Genomic DNA, 16,932 nt, shown 5'->3' with positions numbered 1-16,932 from the left:
GTCATCGGGAACCTCAGTAGAGTTATACAAGTATGTGTCCAGACAATATTTTCTACATTGTCGAATCATTAACCGACAGGTAGATACATCCATGTGAGTCGCATTTCGTAACGTAGGGACCACTTCGTGGACAGAAGCTCGTTTACGCCAACGCAAAAGCCTCGTTGGCCCATTTAAACCTCTCTCTAGATGCCAATATTCAACTGGCGTGGCTTGTTTCTCATCCGTTCGATCGTTAGTAATATCCCAGCCGTTGGATGCGAAGCAGTTGTCGGAATCGTGGGTCCTAATGTCTTCTTTTGTTTAATAATAATTAAATAAGGTTAAAAAATGCAACTTCCATGATGGCAAAAACGTGGCCATACACGTTGGTCGTATTGTGGCACCTTTGGAAGATTTGAATCGGTGGGGTGTAAGATGGACGGTGAAGATGCTGAGTAGGGTGGACAGAAGTGCTCTCCGCGTCGGAGATGCTTAATAGTCAAAGGTCTTTTCTTGCGTGTATTTACCACCATGTCCTTTCCGGATCTAAAAGAAAATTAGTTGGCGGATTTGAAGAGGATTTATAAACTATGGTAAATATTAGGCATGGTCCTTTGGAACCCGTCGAAATTCGGTTCGGTGGATTCAGATTTTTAAATTTTCGGTTTATACTCATAAATCACATTCAGACTTTACTAATTACTAGGGGGTTTTCCGGGCTACGCCCGGATTTTTTTCCTATAATATTAATTTTTAATATGATAGTAAGAAAATTGTATTTTTAATTTTAATATTTGAGATCAAAATAGATTTCACTGCAATATCTTTTTTCATTTTTCCTTATTTTTTAATTTCCTTTTTCTGTTCCTAACTTAATTGGGTTTGATTGATCTTTATAATGTATATAACTCAATTTCCTCAACAGCTTATACAAATATTGGATCTGGTCATCTGCTTGGGAGTTAGCCTTCTCATTTTCACCTTTATAAATACATAATAGTTTTGAATGATTTCCCAAGTTCTGATACATATACACACTCTTTTTTGTATCTTATTTGTCATAGAGTCAAAAACATTGAACTCATGTGATATACTATTAAACAAAAGTACAAAGTGAACTGAAGAAGCAAGTTTCCACTATGAATCCCTTAGATCGCAAGAATGACTTTTTATTTTTAAACTCTAATTTTCCGAGTCTCTACTTGTAATGTCGCTATTCTATAGTTCAGAAGCTAGATCGCAAGATGACTATATGGCTCAACCCTATAAGCTATGAGCAACACACTATACCATATCCTACCGCGGCTTAGACATCCTTTGGCTTGGAAAAGACAAAAGCCACAAATCTCATCTAAAACTCGTAAAGCATCAGCTCTAATGAAACTAAAATGATCAAACATTGAACTCAAAAAAAGAGATCATTGTACATAGTATAGCCAACACAGATCATAAGAAAGATAGTCAATGATGCAAAGATAAAGTCTGAAATTGGAAAAAAAAAAACAAAGCATAGAGTTTCAGTAACCATAAAACCACCACTTAACACACCTTAGCCACATTTGGCTCGCTTGGGATCTTCTGCCTCAACATTATCAGCAGTTCTTTTCACCCCCTGACCATCAGATTCTTCAAAACGTGTGGAAGGACCATCCTCAGCAACTCCCTTCTGCAAAGGTTCATGGGCATCTGGTAAAATCACATTTCCTACTAAATTGCCTTCAAGTTCTAGAACTTCTGGAGTGAGCACCTTTGTCACAGTCAAAGACTGGGTCTTGCCGGTCAAATTGTGATTTGATACCTTCACAATGAATTTGTGAGTCTGTCCTATGGAATCGATCAGAGCTTGAGGCACCGGGACCAAATGATCATCTCCTACATCCTCATTGGCCTAACATACACTTAAAACAATTATTACTATATATTTCTAAATATATGGGGGAGAAGACAGTTTCACATAACAAAGAATGGCAGGTTTGCAACTACCTCGAAATAACTCTCAACCAATTCAGAAGCTTTCTTTCCAGTCAACTCATGACCAGCATCACCAAGGAGAACAAAAGACGCATGATCATCATTATCGTAGACAGAGATCCTGGCTAAGTACCTGTGTCATGGGCAGATTATCAATGAATGTATTGAAGTATGAGTGTATGTAAATCTGAGCCACTTACTGTGCAACACCAACAATATCGCTTTTCCCACATTTTTTACACATAAGGGTGGTAGGCCCTTTGGTTGCCTTAGTATGGCACACACCACAGCCTATGTAATACCATGCTGAACCATGCGCAACATCACCAATGGTTGCTATGCACTCGAACCAAGCAACCTGCAAAATATTAAACAATTAAATGAGAAACTATGACTATCATATTGAATGTGTTATTCATTGGCACTGTACGACCTTGGCAGCTTCTTGCTTCATAAAGGAAAAGAGCTCGCCTATAGTCACTGTCTCAGTCTTAGTGACAACGTCTGCATCAACTCTGTTAGCAACAGCTAAGTTCGAGTTCAACCTGAGCAAACATCCAAACATCAAATACAATGATGGAATAACAACGAACAACATTTAATAAAGGAATGCTTACCAAGTGAGATAATCACGGGTTGCTTGGACATCACTGTCCAAAAATACACGTGATGATGTCATAGTGGAGAGAGTTAGGGCACCTATAACAGATCCAGTGTTATAATACAGAGTCAAAATTTGATGTAAAATGAGATGTATAATAATATATATATATCCATAATATTTGTTATCTCAGAACATAACGGTTCCCTCATAGCTAATAAGCGCCAATTTCTATCAAATGCAGTCATATTAGTTAAAACTAACATGACCAGATAGATTCATTAACCATCCTATGTACTTCTTAAAACAATAAGTAAAGTTGATAATACGAACCTCCAAATCGTTTCGGGTTTAAGGTGGTGACCAAAATAACACGTGCAGTTCCTCCAGATGCTTTAATTTTTCCACTAAAGTCAAAAGCAGCCTTATCCCATAGGTACAACTTCATCACCGGACCACTACAACATCGAAAACTCGTGTGATAAGAGAGACAAAAGGATGGATGAATTTACCAAAATGAAAAGTAAAAAGATACAAATTAGCTTACTCATGAGTTTGAACATGAAGCAGAACTCGGCGGGATGAAGCTATCTCAGCATCATCTATCACGATACTGTCACTAAGAACCTGCCCATTCACAAGTTTGATGTGGCCAACATAATCTGCAAAATAAAACAATCAAACTCAATGCTTTATATTTTATAACCCAGCAACGAAATCTAAAAATGTAAGTCGGGATCAAAACACAATCCTAGCCAACAATGCTGAATATATTTGATCGATTGAAAACATATCATCTAAGATCAGATTAAACATTATCCTATACAACAGTGAGGACCTACCATAAAGATCCCCTTTCAAGTCGCAAGCAGCATCGAACTCCTCATATCCACGGAACCGGAAACGGTCCTCAGGGATACAAACCAAACTGTCCTCTAGATCAGAGAGGACAGAAGTCGATGAGAAGGTGATGGTGACACTTGGGTCGGCTACCCGATACAAAGTCTTGTTCTTAGACCCGTAAAAACTGTTGAGCCTGTAAATGCCACCAGCTTCCATGTGTGGCAAATAAGTCTCTATCCTCCCAGCTGGAATGAAGCCCTGGATAACAGTTTCCTGTTAACAACATTAAACAAATTAAATCAGAAATGCTAGAGAGGAAATCTTAAAAAAAAAACATTAAAGATATATAACCCGTACTGCATTAAGCGAACAAAAGAATAAAACGATAATTTGGATTTAAAATGATTTATCAGTATCTCAGCTAAACAATTTTTAAACTAAACTGTAATAAAGAATACGGTTTATTACCTCTTGGTCGATGAGAAGCATCTCGAGACCAATAATCACCTTCGTCAGAACATTTCTAGCTTCCCAAAAATGGATCAACCGAAACCTCAACTCGCCTTGATTAGGTCCGAATTTCACATCTTTGAAAGCCATCACTTCCCCAACATCGGAGACAATGGCTTTTCCCTTGACGCCAGAGGAGACAGCAGCTTTGCCTCTGACGCCTGAAGAGACACCGGTCTTCGTGGTGTGAATGATCGTACCTGCAGATGAATATGAACGTTGCCATCATCAAAAAAGGAAACTCAACTCTGTACCACAATTACATATGCTTTTTAAATTTCTGAATAATCAAATATAATGATTATAAAAAAATTATATTGTTCATCTCATTATCTTAAATCACAAAGCTGCAGACTCTATAATTTTTTTTGGCAATCAAAAAAATTATATTGTTCATCTCATTATCTAAAATCACAAAGCTTCAGACTCTACAATTTTTTTTGGCAATCAAACGGACTATATAATTGGACAACGAAACGCTACGGGTTCTTACCATTGAGGTTCTTGCCGATGGGTTTAGTCAGACCGGAGGAGACCGACGTCTGGCCTTTGGCTGTCTTCGAGTGGGGATCGCCGATCGTGAGGCCGGAAGAGACATAGGGTGCACCGATGGGCTTGATCGGTCCGGGTAAGGAGTCAGCCTCAACGCCTTTTGGTTTCTCCGAGTTGGAATCACTTGCAAACGTGGATTTTCCGATGGAACTCATCGCAATGTACTAATGAGAATAGACAACGAAGCTTAATCGGAATAAAGCTCTGATCAAGAGTTTTATAAATTAAATCTGAATGAGAAAAGCCTAGAGAAGCCATAAATAAATGAGGGTGAAGGGAGATGTATCGATTGTTCGTTTGTCAGATCGTGAAACGGAAGAAGAAGTGGAAGAGCAAAGGAACAGAACAAAGAAAAGGAAGAGCAAAGGGGTGATGAATCGATCTGAAAATTAGGGTGCGTAGAAATGAGAAAGGGCGAGATCAAGAGGTGAGGTATCAGATGTCCGTCTCGCAAATCTGATGGGCTACATGGGCCAATAATGTAACACGACATATTAACAAAAGAAATCGGTAAGCCCAAGTTATACAACCACAATCTAACGTGGAAAAAAACTGTAATGTGATTGGACGATTATAATGTCCTACGTGGACAGGCTCTCTGATCAGCTTATTCCCCTTTTAATACTTGTTTGATAGATCAAAATTTAGTATGATTCCCACCAAATTCGGTTCGAATCGGATTATAATGTCTAAAATCGTTTAAAAATATTATTTTTAACCTAAAAATTTGACAAATGTTTTTCAAAATATATAAATTACTCATAAATCTAACTAAAATTTAGTTTAATTATCTACTCAAATTAAAAAATATTTAAAATAACAAATAAAATAAACTATTGAAAACTATGAAATATCTAAATTAATTTAACATATTAAAACATTAACATATTTAATTATGTTCGAATATTTTCGGATCCTAATTCGGATTTTGATTCGGTTCGAATTATAACTATATCCCAAAGTACTAAATTCATAAGTTCCGTTTGGTTATCTTTGTATAACTGTTCAGATTCAGTTTTGATTTTTTTATCCGGATTTAAAGAGGTACTTCAGATTGGGGTAAAAATGTCTAAGCCTAGTAAATATCGAATAATAAAATCCTTTTTAAACTCGCAATGAATTAGAAACTGGTAATTAAATTAAAACAGACGGACCACGTAAGTCACATGACTTGATGGCGTAGAGCGACTAATAATCGAACACGTGTACGGTAAAAGATGAGAAGGGAAGAGAAGAGAAACACAAATGGGTGGCACGAAAGTCGATGAGCCAACTCATCAAACACCACCGTAGTTTACGCTGTATTATATTCTCATGACACGTGTTTGATGACGTGGTCATCGTCTTGGCGCTCCGTTTTTTCTCTCTCGTCTTCCTCCTCCCTCAAAAAAAAAACTGAACTCTTTTTTTCTCTCTGTTTTTCTAGAGAGAGATTGAAATGCATTAAAATTTCTCTTTAGGTTTCAAGTTTCTAGATTTGTATCTCTGAGCTCAGGTTACAGATTCTTGCAGGTAATTTGCATTAAATTTAAACTTATCAGAGGATCATCATCATTCATTGCTCTTCTTTAGTTTTTTGTATATGATTGTTATGATAGTTTTTTTTTGCTTTTTATGTTTTGTTCTTACGTTTTGCATCGTCTCTTTGTATTAGTTGAATTAAGTTCTTTGAATTTAAACATGAACAGCAAAAGCGATGAGAAGAAGAACAGTCTTTTTTTTTTTTTTTTAGGTGCATGTGTTTCAAGGGTAGAGTTGTACATTTGTATCGACTTTGTTGATTCTCTTTGTCTTCCTGAACAAATAACGGAAGGTGGAAAGACGTTTCTGCCCATATGCTTCTTGCTTCTCACACAACAACTTTGTTTTTTGCAGAAAGAGACAATTGTTGTTAAAGTGTGGAAACGTTAAGACCATGGGAAAGAGCGAGGAACCAAAGGTTACCAAATCAGACAACAAACCATCTTCACCACCTGCGGTATTTTTATTATTAATTTCAGACCATAACTCTCAAGTCAATAGTGTTCTTGTAATAGAGTCAAAACTAATGTTATCTTGTATGTGTTGACAGGATCAAACAAATGTTCATGTCTACCCTGATTGGGCCGCTATGCAGGTTAGTATTGTTATTACTTTTACTCTCTCTCTCTCTCTCTCTTTCCGGTTTATGTAATGATGATACTTTGATAGGCTTATTATGGTCCAAGAGTAGCAATGCCTCCTTATTACAACTCAGCTATGGCTGCTGCATCTGGTCATCCTCCTCCTCCTTACATGTGGAATCCTCAGGTATTATTATTAGTCAACCCCAAAGACTTTTTTTTTTCTTATACATGGAAGACTATTGGTTAATGTTTTTGGTCTTGAATCTTTTTTAGCATATGATGTCACCATATGGAACACCCTATGCAGCTGTTTACCCTCACGGAGGAGGAGTCTACGCTCATCCTGGATTCCCCATGGTAAATAACAATCATCGCTGACCTTTTTAAATCCGAAAACTCAAGTGATTGACTGACTTAATATTTTTGTTAACAGGGGTCACAGCCACAGGGTCAAAAGGGTGCAACACCTTTAACAACTGTAAGTAGTATCATTATGGATTGTGTAATGGTTTTTTTTTGCTCACTGTTTTTATGGGTTTCATTGTAAAAATGGGCAGCCGGGGACGCCATTGAACATAGACACTCCTAGTAAATCAACAGGGAACACAGAGAATGGACTGATGAAGAAGCTGAAAGAGTTTGATGGACTTGCTATGTCTCTAGGAAATGGTAATAATGGTGATGAAGGTAAACGCTCACGGAACAGCTCAGAAACGGATGGTTCTAGTGATGGAAGTGATGGGAATACCACTGGGGTAATGTCTCTTGTAGTCTCATCTACAATCAGAACCTCAAATGGTCTAATGCTTAAACCTTTTTTTGCATGTTCTTAGGCTGATGAACCGAAACTTAAGAGAAGCCGAGAAGGAACTCCAGCCAAAGGTATTAGTCTTTTTTTTGCATGTCTCAAATAGAGAGAGAGATTTGGTGTGAATGATGTTTTTTTTTGTGTAGATGAGAAGAAACATTTGGTTCAGTCAAGCTCATTTCGGTCTGTTTCTCAGTCAAGTGGTGATAATAACTGCGTAAAGCCTAGTGTTCAAGGAGGAGGTGGAGCTATAGTATCTGCTGCTGGTGTAAGTGCAAATTCAAACCCCACCTTCATGTCACAATCTTTAGCCATGGTTCCTCCTGAAACTTGGCTTCAGGTACCCTTAGTGACTTAGTCTTCCATCTAGCTAGTTTTGTTACATCTCCCTCACAAGTAAATCCATTTTTGTTGTTCAGAACGAGAGAGAACTGAAACGGGAGAGAAGGAAACAGTCTAATAGAGAATCTGCTAGAAGGTCAAGATTAAGGAAACAGGTTTGTTTCTAAAACGTTCTCTCTTTTCTTTTTGTATGTTCTTAGTATGAGTCTCATTAACACATCATTTGTGTTTTAAAGGCTGAGACTGAAGAACTGGCGAGGAAAGTTGAAGCTCTAACAGCAGAAAACATGGCGTTAAGATCTGAACTAAACCAACTTAATGAGAAATCTAATAATCTAAGAGGAGCTAATGCAACCTTACTGGTAAGTAAAAAGCATTGACTAATGAATAAGTATTAGTTTCTTGAAGGTGACGCTTTTGTTGGGGGGTTGCAGGACAAGCTGAAAAGTTCAGAACCTGAAAAGAGAGTTAAGAGCTCAGGAAATGGAGACGACAAGAACAAGAAGCAAGGAGACAATGAGACTAACTCTACCAGCAAACTGCATCAACTGCTTGATACAAAGCCTCGAGCTGATGGTGTAGCTGCTCGCTAATTATAACACTCTGGTGTGTCGACTTCTACTTAATTTGTCGACAGAAACAAACAAAACAAGTGTATGCTAATTCCAGAAAACTTGTTAGATAGTATAGAAGAGATGGAGATGGAGATGATTTGATCTATATATATATAGATTTTCCAGAGAGGGGGTGGTTGTTAATATGGAGAGGCTCTATTTTTATATATGGCTTCCTTTGTTGCATTCAGTATAGACCTCATGATGTAGTGTATGTATGAGAGACATCTCTCAGATCGGTGTTTGTTGCTTTGCTTGGATAAGAAAATCAATAATAACAAATATTTCTATAAATCTCCACTCAAAATCTGGAGTGGTACATGAAAATCAGCTTATATATATTAGGTCCAAAATTAGCAAAACTCATCATGATAGATACACAATCAATGAATGGATCAAGAAGTTGCCTATCACGATTATCAGTGGTATTTACAGCTGATGCCTACATCTTGACCACCTCCAAGCAAAAGATAATATCATCATGACTTGTTGAGTGCTGAATTTAATGAAGCATATTATTAGCCATGGTCGAGACGTGGAGACATGGGAACAGCATTTTAGAGGGAGTCCCTGTAGTGTAAGTCCTTTTACAAGAGTCAGCGTCCTCATGTACCCACAGCTGAAAAAACAACACTCTTTCCACAAGATTTCTCTCTTTATATCTATTTCAATAATAACAATCCCAATTAATTCAAAATATTATAAATTTCAATTAAATTGATAGGTTGTATTCTATTTCAAAAGTTGTCAGTTTACATATGTGTGTTTCCAACATGCAATTCTAACAAGTATCAACTTTAAGAGTTGTGTCTTTTCATCTAAAACGATATATTAGTTTTTAAATGTTGTTAAATATTCCAAAAGTGTCTTTGTATAATTTTTTATACCAAGAATTAGTTAGTGTAAAGAGTCATAAAGTTATTTTTTAAATGATGTGTCTATATAAAAAATATTTTTTTTTGAAAATTGTTATAAAGTGTCTTTTTATAATTAAACTGTTTTGAAATGATGTATCTATTTAAAATATAAACGTGTATTATACATTTCGCTCGTAATTATTTGTTGTGCGTTTTGTTTATAATTCCTTTTGTTTTCAGAAATTTCTTTTGCTTTTTAACATTTTTTTTTACTTTCATAAATAATATTTTGTTAAAAACTTAAGTGAATCATTACAATTTTTGGTGATCAACCATTATAATTTTTGGTGGTTAACCATTGCAATTTTGATCTTTATTATATATAGTAGTTGTGAGCAATGAAAAATCCAATCAAAAGTAGCATTAAATAAAAAACGAGAAAGAGATTTACTACCCCAAGGATCATAAACAATCTTTGGAGAAACATATATAAACCCCAAAGTTTACCACCGATGTTGCTTTCACAACAGATTACAAAGTGGTCAGTTATTTGTATATATTTATAATAGGAGAAACACTATTTTTGTTTGAATGCAGGAGAAACACTACAACATATCGTATATCATCGCCGGAATTTTCTCTTTCCCCATTCATGTATTGAAGTCTGTTATCCTTTCCTCACCTTTCTCATGGTCAAAGATATATATTTTGCTGATATACATCTTTAGTAATGGAAATATATACATTTTTTGTATTTTAGGTGAGAACTTACATATAAGCAAGTGTATATATTCTATATTAATAATATGTGTTTTGTGAAGATACAAAGAAATGTATCTTAAATTGGTAGTTCTATTGGTAAATTTTTCTTCTTTAAAAGTAGAAGTGTTAGATTCGAATCTTAAATAACTATAAAGAGAAGATTTAATAACCGGTTCTTATCCATAGTCTAAAGAAATTATAACTTTTGACTCAAAGCTGATTGAATTCCAAAAGAAAAAAGGAAAACAAGTGAGAAAAATATGACTACAGAAGTTTCTGACCAAAAGATAATCATTATTTAATTTGATATTATCTATGAACACATTTTTATTTGACTACTAATGTAGATAGGAATGAACAAAGTTACTCACTCAGCTACCTTCCACGTAACCTAAGATCCACTCCAGACTCTAGCCTTTATATATAAATCCATTTTATTTAGAAGATGGAGTACCGTACTTTCTCCCTTCACACAATACTATCAATTTCAACAATAATCCAATCTTTTCAAAGTGAAGACTGAAGATTAAACTTGAATATAATAAAAATGATAGAGAGGGGAAAATGCTTTAGTGTTATATTTGTTTTTAGTATATTATTGATGGTGGGATTAGATGTCGTTGCTGGTTTCGTGGCAATGCTAGCCGAAGTCGCCCAACAAAAGGCACATACAGTGACAGAGGTACGTTGATAGCATGTGGGTCAGTTGACCCATATGAATGTATGAACAAAATTTCTTTACATGTAATTTTTTTCGAAATAAGTGTAAATTTTAGGTAATTGACTCCTATGATATATGTTAATTATAAATTGATCTTCTTGACAAATTTTCCTAGCTCCACCACTGGATACATATATATATATATATATATCTTAAATATACCATTAGTAAACAAATAATGATAATGATGACGATGATTGTTTCATTTATGTTATGCCCATGATGCAGGTGGAAACGGGGGTGTGGTTACTCGAGTGTAAATCTCCAAGCAAAAAAGCTTTCGTGTTAGGGTTAATAGCATTAGGATGTTTGTTAGCAGCTCATTTCATCGCCGTTATGATAGGATGCATTATCTCCGACTCCCATACTATAGTCACAGTATTCCCCATAGTCACAGTATTCTCCGCACCTAAGATCACACAACGCGTCACCATGGCCTGTATTTATCTCACTTGGTAATTAAAAAAATTAATACTCTAAAAATAAAAATAAATGTCATAATCATCACATAAATTGTTTTAAGATTCAAATTTTGCGAGCAAATACAACACATTAACATTTTTTATATATAATACATATACAGTATATATATTTTTTAACATATACAGTATTACTTGAACTTTTGTTATGAAATTGACACTTGTTGGTGGTGTTTGTGGATTGGATGATGGTGGAGAACAGGATCGTAGCAACTGCGGGAGCAGGAATACTTACGATGGGCATATGGATGAACAGAGAATCAAGATTAGAATGTGGATTCACAAACAAACAGTTTTTGTCTTTAGGAGGCAAAGTGTGTTTTCTTCATGCTATTGTCTCTGTCGTTATGTATTTAGCAAATTTCATCTGTAGATTTTGCATTTCTTAAAAAGATATTTTATTAATTTTTTTACACCTTTTTACATTTTTACTTAATTTATTTTATTCAATTTAAAAAAAATATAAATTATAACGCAAAACTCTGAAGCAAAAGAAAGGAACACGTAAACATGCCTCTTTGCAGTTTTTGTCAAGTGAACCTGTAAGGAAATGAGAATCATCAGCTACTTTAGAGAGCCATGTTATGGTATTCTTGTGACCCACTTCCTCATATGATTGCTTGAGCAAGTTCCCAGTCTAGCAACAATGGCAGTAGCACCAGGCATCTGTTTAAAGCTAATAATAATAATGACTTTATAAACAAAGAAACAGTTTTCCTTTTTAAGAAATATGCTAAAGGCTTAGATTTTGAGCTACCAACTTATGGTCTTTGGTATCTTCTGTGACATGAATAGCATAGGTAAGCTCCATAAAGGGAACAGTGGTAATCAATGGCAAGCTTATCTCCAACAGAAAAAAAAAAGGTCAACAGAACTGGCAGGAGAACCGAAACTGAATATAAAAATTGTTTTTAAATCTTCACATCCCACAGCCTTGCAGACTGATCAGCACCACCAGTTATGAATCTCTACGAGTCACCTAAAGAAAAGAACAAACCATTCAGCTTTGAAAGACTAAACAAAAAAAAAAGTTTCTTCTATAACACAATCAACAACACTTACTGGAGACATTGCAAGACCAAAGCACCACCTCTGTGGCCACGGTATAGTAAGTATATCTATAGAAAAAGATCTAAAAATATATATCTTCTTCTTATTCTTCTTTTTCTTATTTGGCTTCAAATGCAAGCAAGCCTTGATGGTAGGTAAAGAGCAAAAAGAGGGACCACGTCAGCATTTATGAAAAACGGCGCGCGTGCGTGAGTATCGGTTTCAAAACGAATTCTCATCCTCACGTCTCAACCCTTTCCGACAAACACACAACACACAAAACTCGAAATCTCTTAGAAACCAAGTTTCCCAATCTCTGCAATCATCACCATTGTCTCTATCTCTCTAGTTTTTTTTTTCTCAGGTTATATCAACATTTGATCTTTCTGTTTCTTGATCAATCGCTTCAAAAATATATATATTTTTATTAAAATAAAAACAGATCGTGAAGAGAGGTGAATCAAATAAAATGGCAGATTATCCAATGAAACCAGTTCTTCAAAAACCACCAGGCTACAGAGATCCAAACACGCCCTCTCCTCAACCTCCTCCTCCACCACCTCCCGTCGCAGCCAGACCCCAACCACCACCCATGAGAAAACCCGCCGCCGGGATGCCTTCCTCCTTCCGACCAAAGCGAAAACGCGGAAACTGTTTCAAATCCTGCTGCTGCTGCGTCTGCATCACCATCGTCCTCCTCGTCTTCCTCTTCCTAATCGCCACCGCCATCTTCTACCTCTGGTTCGACCCCAAGCTCCCCACCTTCAGCCTCTCCTCCTTCCGCCTCGACGGCTTCAAACTCTCCGACGACCCCGACGGCTCCTCCCTCTCCGCCGCCGCCGTGGCCCGCGTCGAGATGAGGAACCCCAACGCCAAGCTCGTTTTCTACTACGGCGACACCGCCGTGGACATGAGCATCGGTAATGGAAACGACGAGACGCAGATGGGAGACACGACGATTAATGGGTTCCGACAAGGTCCGAAGAACTCGACGAGCGTGAAGGTGGAGACGGCGGTGAAGAACATGCTCGTGGACAGAGGGCTGGCTAAGAGGCTAGCGTCCAAGTTTCAGACAAAAGACTTGGTGATTAACGTTGTTGCCAAGACGAAAGTTGGATTAGGTGTCGGAGGGATGAAGATCGGAATGCTCGCTGTTAATTTGAGATGCGGCGGTGTTAGTTTGAACAAGCTTGATACTGATTCGCCTAAATGCATCCTTAATACACTCAAATGGTAAGATTAAGATCAGTTTTTAATGTTAGTTTACATAAGAAGATATTAATATTTGTGTGTAGTTAGTGAATGATGATATTCATATATTGCAGGGTGAATCTAAAGTAAGGAGGAAAGGAAGACTTCAGGGGTGATTTGAAAATGGCGGCAACATTCGTATGAATATATGTTGTGACTATAACACTGTAGATACGTATATATATACACTTTTCCTTTTGTTTTATATTCTAATCTTCGTGTTTTATATATTTAATTACTATTAGCAGATGTTACTAAAACAAATATTATTTTTTGGGAACATGTAGAGAGTGTTGTGTTGTTATTTCTTTGTGTGACATAATTTTTTTAGTGTAATATATTGTGTGATTTGAGAGGAAATCCCAATGTAATGTGTTGAGTGTATTCGAATTTTGTGTATTTTTGGAATTTTGTATAAGTTAATGGTGGAGATTTGTTTGTTGGTTTAGTATATGAATACAAACTCGCGTAGTTATCATCAGATGACATGGTAGTCTAATGGTTAAGTGCAAGTGTTATGTTGTTGTACTTTTAATCCAAATTTATAGAGATAAATGTTTACGTCAATAATATTAGCACATGCTAGTTTGGGACATAGTAAAGATTGGAGTCAAATGGCCAAATTCTTCTGAGTAAATTTAAAATACAAACTATATAGATAGTTGAAAATGTTATCAATTTTTTTCTAGTTCAAAGGATTAAGGTTCTCAGTTTCCATAGTTTTCATGTTAAAATAAATATTGGACATAGTTTGGAGAACAGTAATGCTGTAATGGGCTCGTGGAATTTGAGCTGACATGCTTCTTAATACATAGATATATTTTGACTGAATGGTGTTTATTAATTGCTGGTTTGTGGACTAACCAGATTACAGAGATATAGGTTTGTAATATTGGTTTGTGGACTAACCAGTATATCAATATATAAACAGCAATTTACATATTGATATATGTAAAATTCAATATTTGAATCCTACGGAAATATTGAATTTTTCGGTAAATATTCTATATACTGAAGCATATGATCTTTAGTGTTGTTTTAAAATTTCTAAATACATTCTACATTTGTATTAATGTATATTAAACCCTCTTTCATGGTACATGGGCATCGTTTTATTTTTTTGTTAATCAATTTAGTAAAACTTCATAATACTCCCTAAATTGGTGGACTAACCACTATAACATCGCTATTTTCTAGAAAAACGGAGACAACAAAAGTTCCAAACCTCTTTGACATTCATCATATGTTAGTGAAAGATGCAACTATGCATTAAAATAATATTTTCATATTTTTGAATTTTTTTCAAAATCTATGTGTTAACCCCTACGAAAATATTAATTTTTTCGTAAATGCTCTATATACTGAAGTCTATGATCTTTAGTGATGTTTTAAAATTTCTAAACACATTATATATTTGTATTAATGTATATTAAACTTTCTTTCATTGTACATGGGCATCGCTTTAATTTTTAGTCAATTAATTTAGTAAAATTCATAATACTCCCTAAATTGGTGGACGAACCACTATATAATCGCTATTCTCTAGAAAAACGGAGACAACAAAGGTTTTAAACCTCTTTTTCCTTCATCATATGTTAGTGAAGGATGAACTATCCATAAACAGTATTTTCATATTTTTGAACTTTTCTCAGAATCTATGTATTAACCCCTACGAAAATATTGAAATTTTCGGTAAATGCTCTATATACTCAAGCCTATGATCTTTAGTGTAGTTTTAAAATTTATAAACACATTATATATTTATATTAATGCATATTAAAATACTTTGCATGGTACATGGATATCGTTTTATTTTTTTTGTCAATTAATTTAGTAAAATTCATAATAATCCCTAAATTGGTGGACTAACCACTATAAAATCGCTATTCTCTAGAAAAAGTTTCAAACCTCATTTTCCTTCATCATAAGTTATCACATATGATGAAGGAAAATGAGGTTAACACATAGATTTTGAGAAAATTTCAAAAAAATGAAAATTCTATTTAAATGCATAGTTGCATTCTTCACTAACATATGATGAAGGTCAAAGAGGTTTGGAACCTTTTTTGTCTCCGTTTTTCTAAAGAATAGCGATTTATAGTGGTTACTCAACCAATATGGGGAGTATTATGAAATTTTACTAAATTAACGGACAAAAAATTTAATCGATACGTACCCATGTACCATGAAAGAGAGTTTAATATACATTAATACAAATGTATAACGTTTTTAGCAATTTTAAAACAGCACTAAAAATCATAGGCTTCATTATATAGAGCATTTACCGAAAAATTCAATATTTTCATAGGAGTTAACCCATAGATTTTCAGAAAAATTCAAAAAAATTAAAATTCTATTTTAATGGATAATTGCATCCTTCAATAACATACGAAGAAGGTGAAAGAGGTTTGAAACCTTTCTTGTCTCCGTTTTTCTAGAGAATAGCGATTTTATAGAGGTTAGTCAACCAATATGGGGAGTATTATGAAGTTTTACTAAATTAACTGACAAAAAATTTAATCGATACCCATGTACCATGAAAGAGAGTTTAATATACATTAATACAAATGTAGAATGTGTTTAGCATTTTTAAAACAACACTAAAAATCATAGACTTCATTATATAGAGCATTTACCGAAAAATTCTATATTTTCGTAGGGGTTAACACATAGATTTTGAGAAAAATTCAAAAAAAGAAAAATTATATTTTAATGCATAGTTGCATCCTTTACTAGCATATGATGAAGGTTAAAGAGGTTTGGAACCTTTGTTGTTTACGTTTTTCTAGAGAATAGCGATTTTATAGTGGTTACTCAACCAATATGGGGAGTATTATGAAGTTTTACTAAATTAACTGACAAAAAATTTAATCGATACCCATGTACCATGAAAGAGAGTTTAATATACATTAATACAAATGTAGAACGTGTTTAGCAATTTTAAAACAGCATAAAAATCATAGGCTTCATTATATAGAGCATTTACCGAAAAATTCTATATTTTCGTATGGGTTAACACATAGATTTTGAGAAAAATTCAAAAAAATGAAAATTCTATTTTAATGCATAGTTGCATCCTTCACTAACATATGATGAAGGTCAAAGAGGTTTGAAACCTTTGCCGTCTCTTTTTTTCTAGAGAATAGCGATTTATAGTGGTTACTCAACCAATTTGGGGAGTATTATGAAGTTTTACTAAATTAACTGACAAAAAATTTAATCGATACCCATGTACAATGAAAGAGAGTTTAATATACATTAATAAAAATGTAGAATGTGTTTAGAAATTTTAAAACAACACTAAAAATAATAGGCTTCATTATATAGAGCATTTACCGAAAAATTCAATATTTTCGTAGAGTGAACTCATAGATTTTGAGAAAAATTCAAAAAAAATAAAAATTCTATTTTAATGCATAGTTTCTTCCTTAACTAACATATGATGAAGGTCAAAGAGGTTTGGTACCTTTGTTTCTCCGTTTTT

The 16,932-nt window shown here is 34.8% G+C and overlaps 4 protein-coding genes across 5 annotated transcripts; 3 read left to right on the top strand and 1 right to left on the bottom strand.

The window, feature by feature from the left end:
• Positions 1-1,360: 1,360 nt before the first annotated feature.
• Positions 1,361-5,070, bottom strand: LOC125608881. Its single transcript, XM_048779481.1, has 10 exons — positions 4,401-5,070; positions 3,866-4,107; positions 3,397-3,670; positions 3,102-3,216; positions 2,888-3,012; positions 2,571-2,652; positions 2,387-2,498; positions 2,154-2,311; positions 1,966-2,086; positions 1,361-1,870 (listed from the first exon to the last, which is right to left on the bottom strand). Exons 1-10 carry the CDS (start codon positions 4,612-4,614, stop codon positions 1,532-1,534), a joined length of 1,782 nt encoding a protein of 593 aa, XP_048635438.1. The 5' UTR covers positions 4,615-5,070; the 3' UTR covers positions 1,361-1,531.
• A 648-nt stretch (positions 5,071-5,718) lies between these two features.
• LOC106450714 (G-box-binding factor 3) lies at positions 5,719-8,622 on the top strand. 2 transcript variants are annotated; one of them, XM_013892434.3, is made up of 12 exons: positions 5,719-5,971; positions 6,335-6,437; positions 6,531-6,575; positions 6,650-6,748; positions 6,838-6,921; positions 6,998-7,042; positions 7,122-7,319; positions 7,398-7,446; positions 7,519-7,640; positions 7,792-7,869; positions 7,951-8,076; positions 8,149-8,622. In XM_013892434.3, the coding sequence occupies exons 2-12, from the start codon at positions 6,375-6,377 to the stop codon at positions 8,305-8,307; spliced, it is 1,068 nt and encodes a 355-aa protein (XP_013747888.1). In that variant the 5' UTR covers positions 5,719-5,971; positions 6,335-6,374; the 3' UTR covers positions 8,308-8,622. The 2 variants fall into 2 exon arrangements, with proteins under 2 accessions (XP_013747888.1, XP_013747887.1); XM_013892433.3 differs by having other exon boundaries at positions 7,519-7,712.
• A 1,453-nt stretch (positions 8,623-10,075) lies between these two features.
• LOC106453341 lies at positions 10,076-12,008 on the top strand. The gene is made up of 3 exons (XM_048779480.1): positions 10,076-10,629; positions 10,897-11,123; positions 11,350-12,008. Exons 1-3 carry the CDS (start codon positions 10,495-10,497, stop codon positions 11,534-11,536), a joined length of 549 nt encoding a protein of 182 aa, XP_048635437.1. The 5' UTR covers positions 10,076-10,494; the 3' UTR covers positions 11,537-12,008.
• A 470-nt stretch (positions 12,009-12,478) lies between these two features.
• LOC106454542 (NDR1/HIN1-like protein 6) lies at positions 12,479-13,929 on the top strand. Its single transcript, XM_013896659.3, has 2 exons — positions 12,479-13,430; positions 13,523-13,929. The coding sequence occupies exons 1-2, from the start codon at positions 12,667-12,669 to the stop codon at positions 13,536-13,538; spliced, it is 780 nt and encodes a 259-aa protein (XP_013752113.2). The 5' UTR covers positions 12,479-12,666; the 3' UTR covers positions 13,539-13,929.
• Positions 13,930-16,932: the final 3,003 nt, after the last annotated feature.

Source organism: Brassica napus, chromosome A5 (assembly GCF_020379485.1).
Source record: "Brassica napus cultivar Da-Ae chromosome A5, Da-Ae, whole genome shotgun sequence".
Taxonomy (NCBI): Eukaryota; Viridiplantae; Streptophyta; class Magnoliopsida; order Brassicales; family Brassicaceae; genus Brassica; species Brassica napus.
The sequence above is the reverse complement of the archived record's forward strand: the minus strand, read 5'-3'. Positions and strand labels throughout refer to the sequence as shown.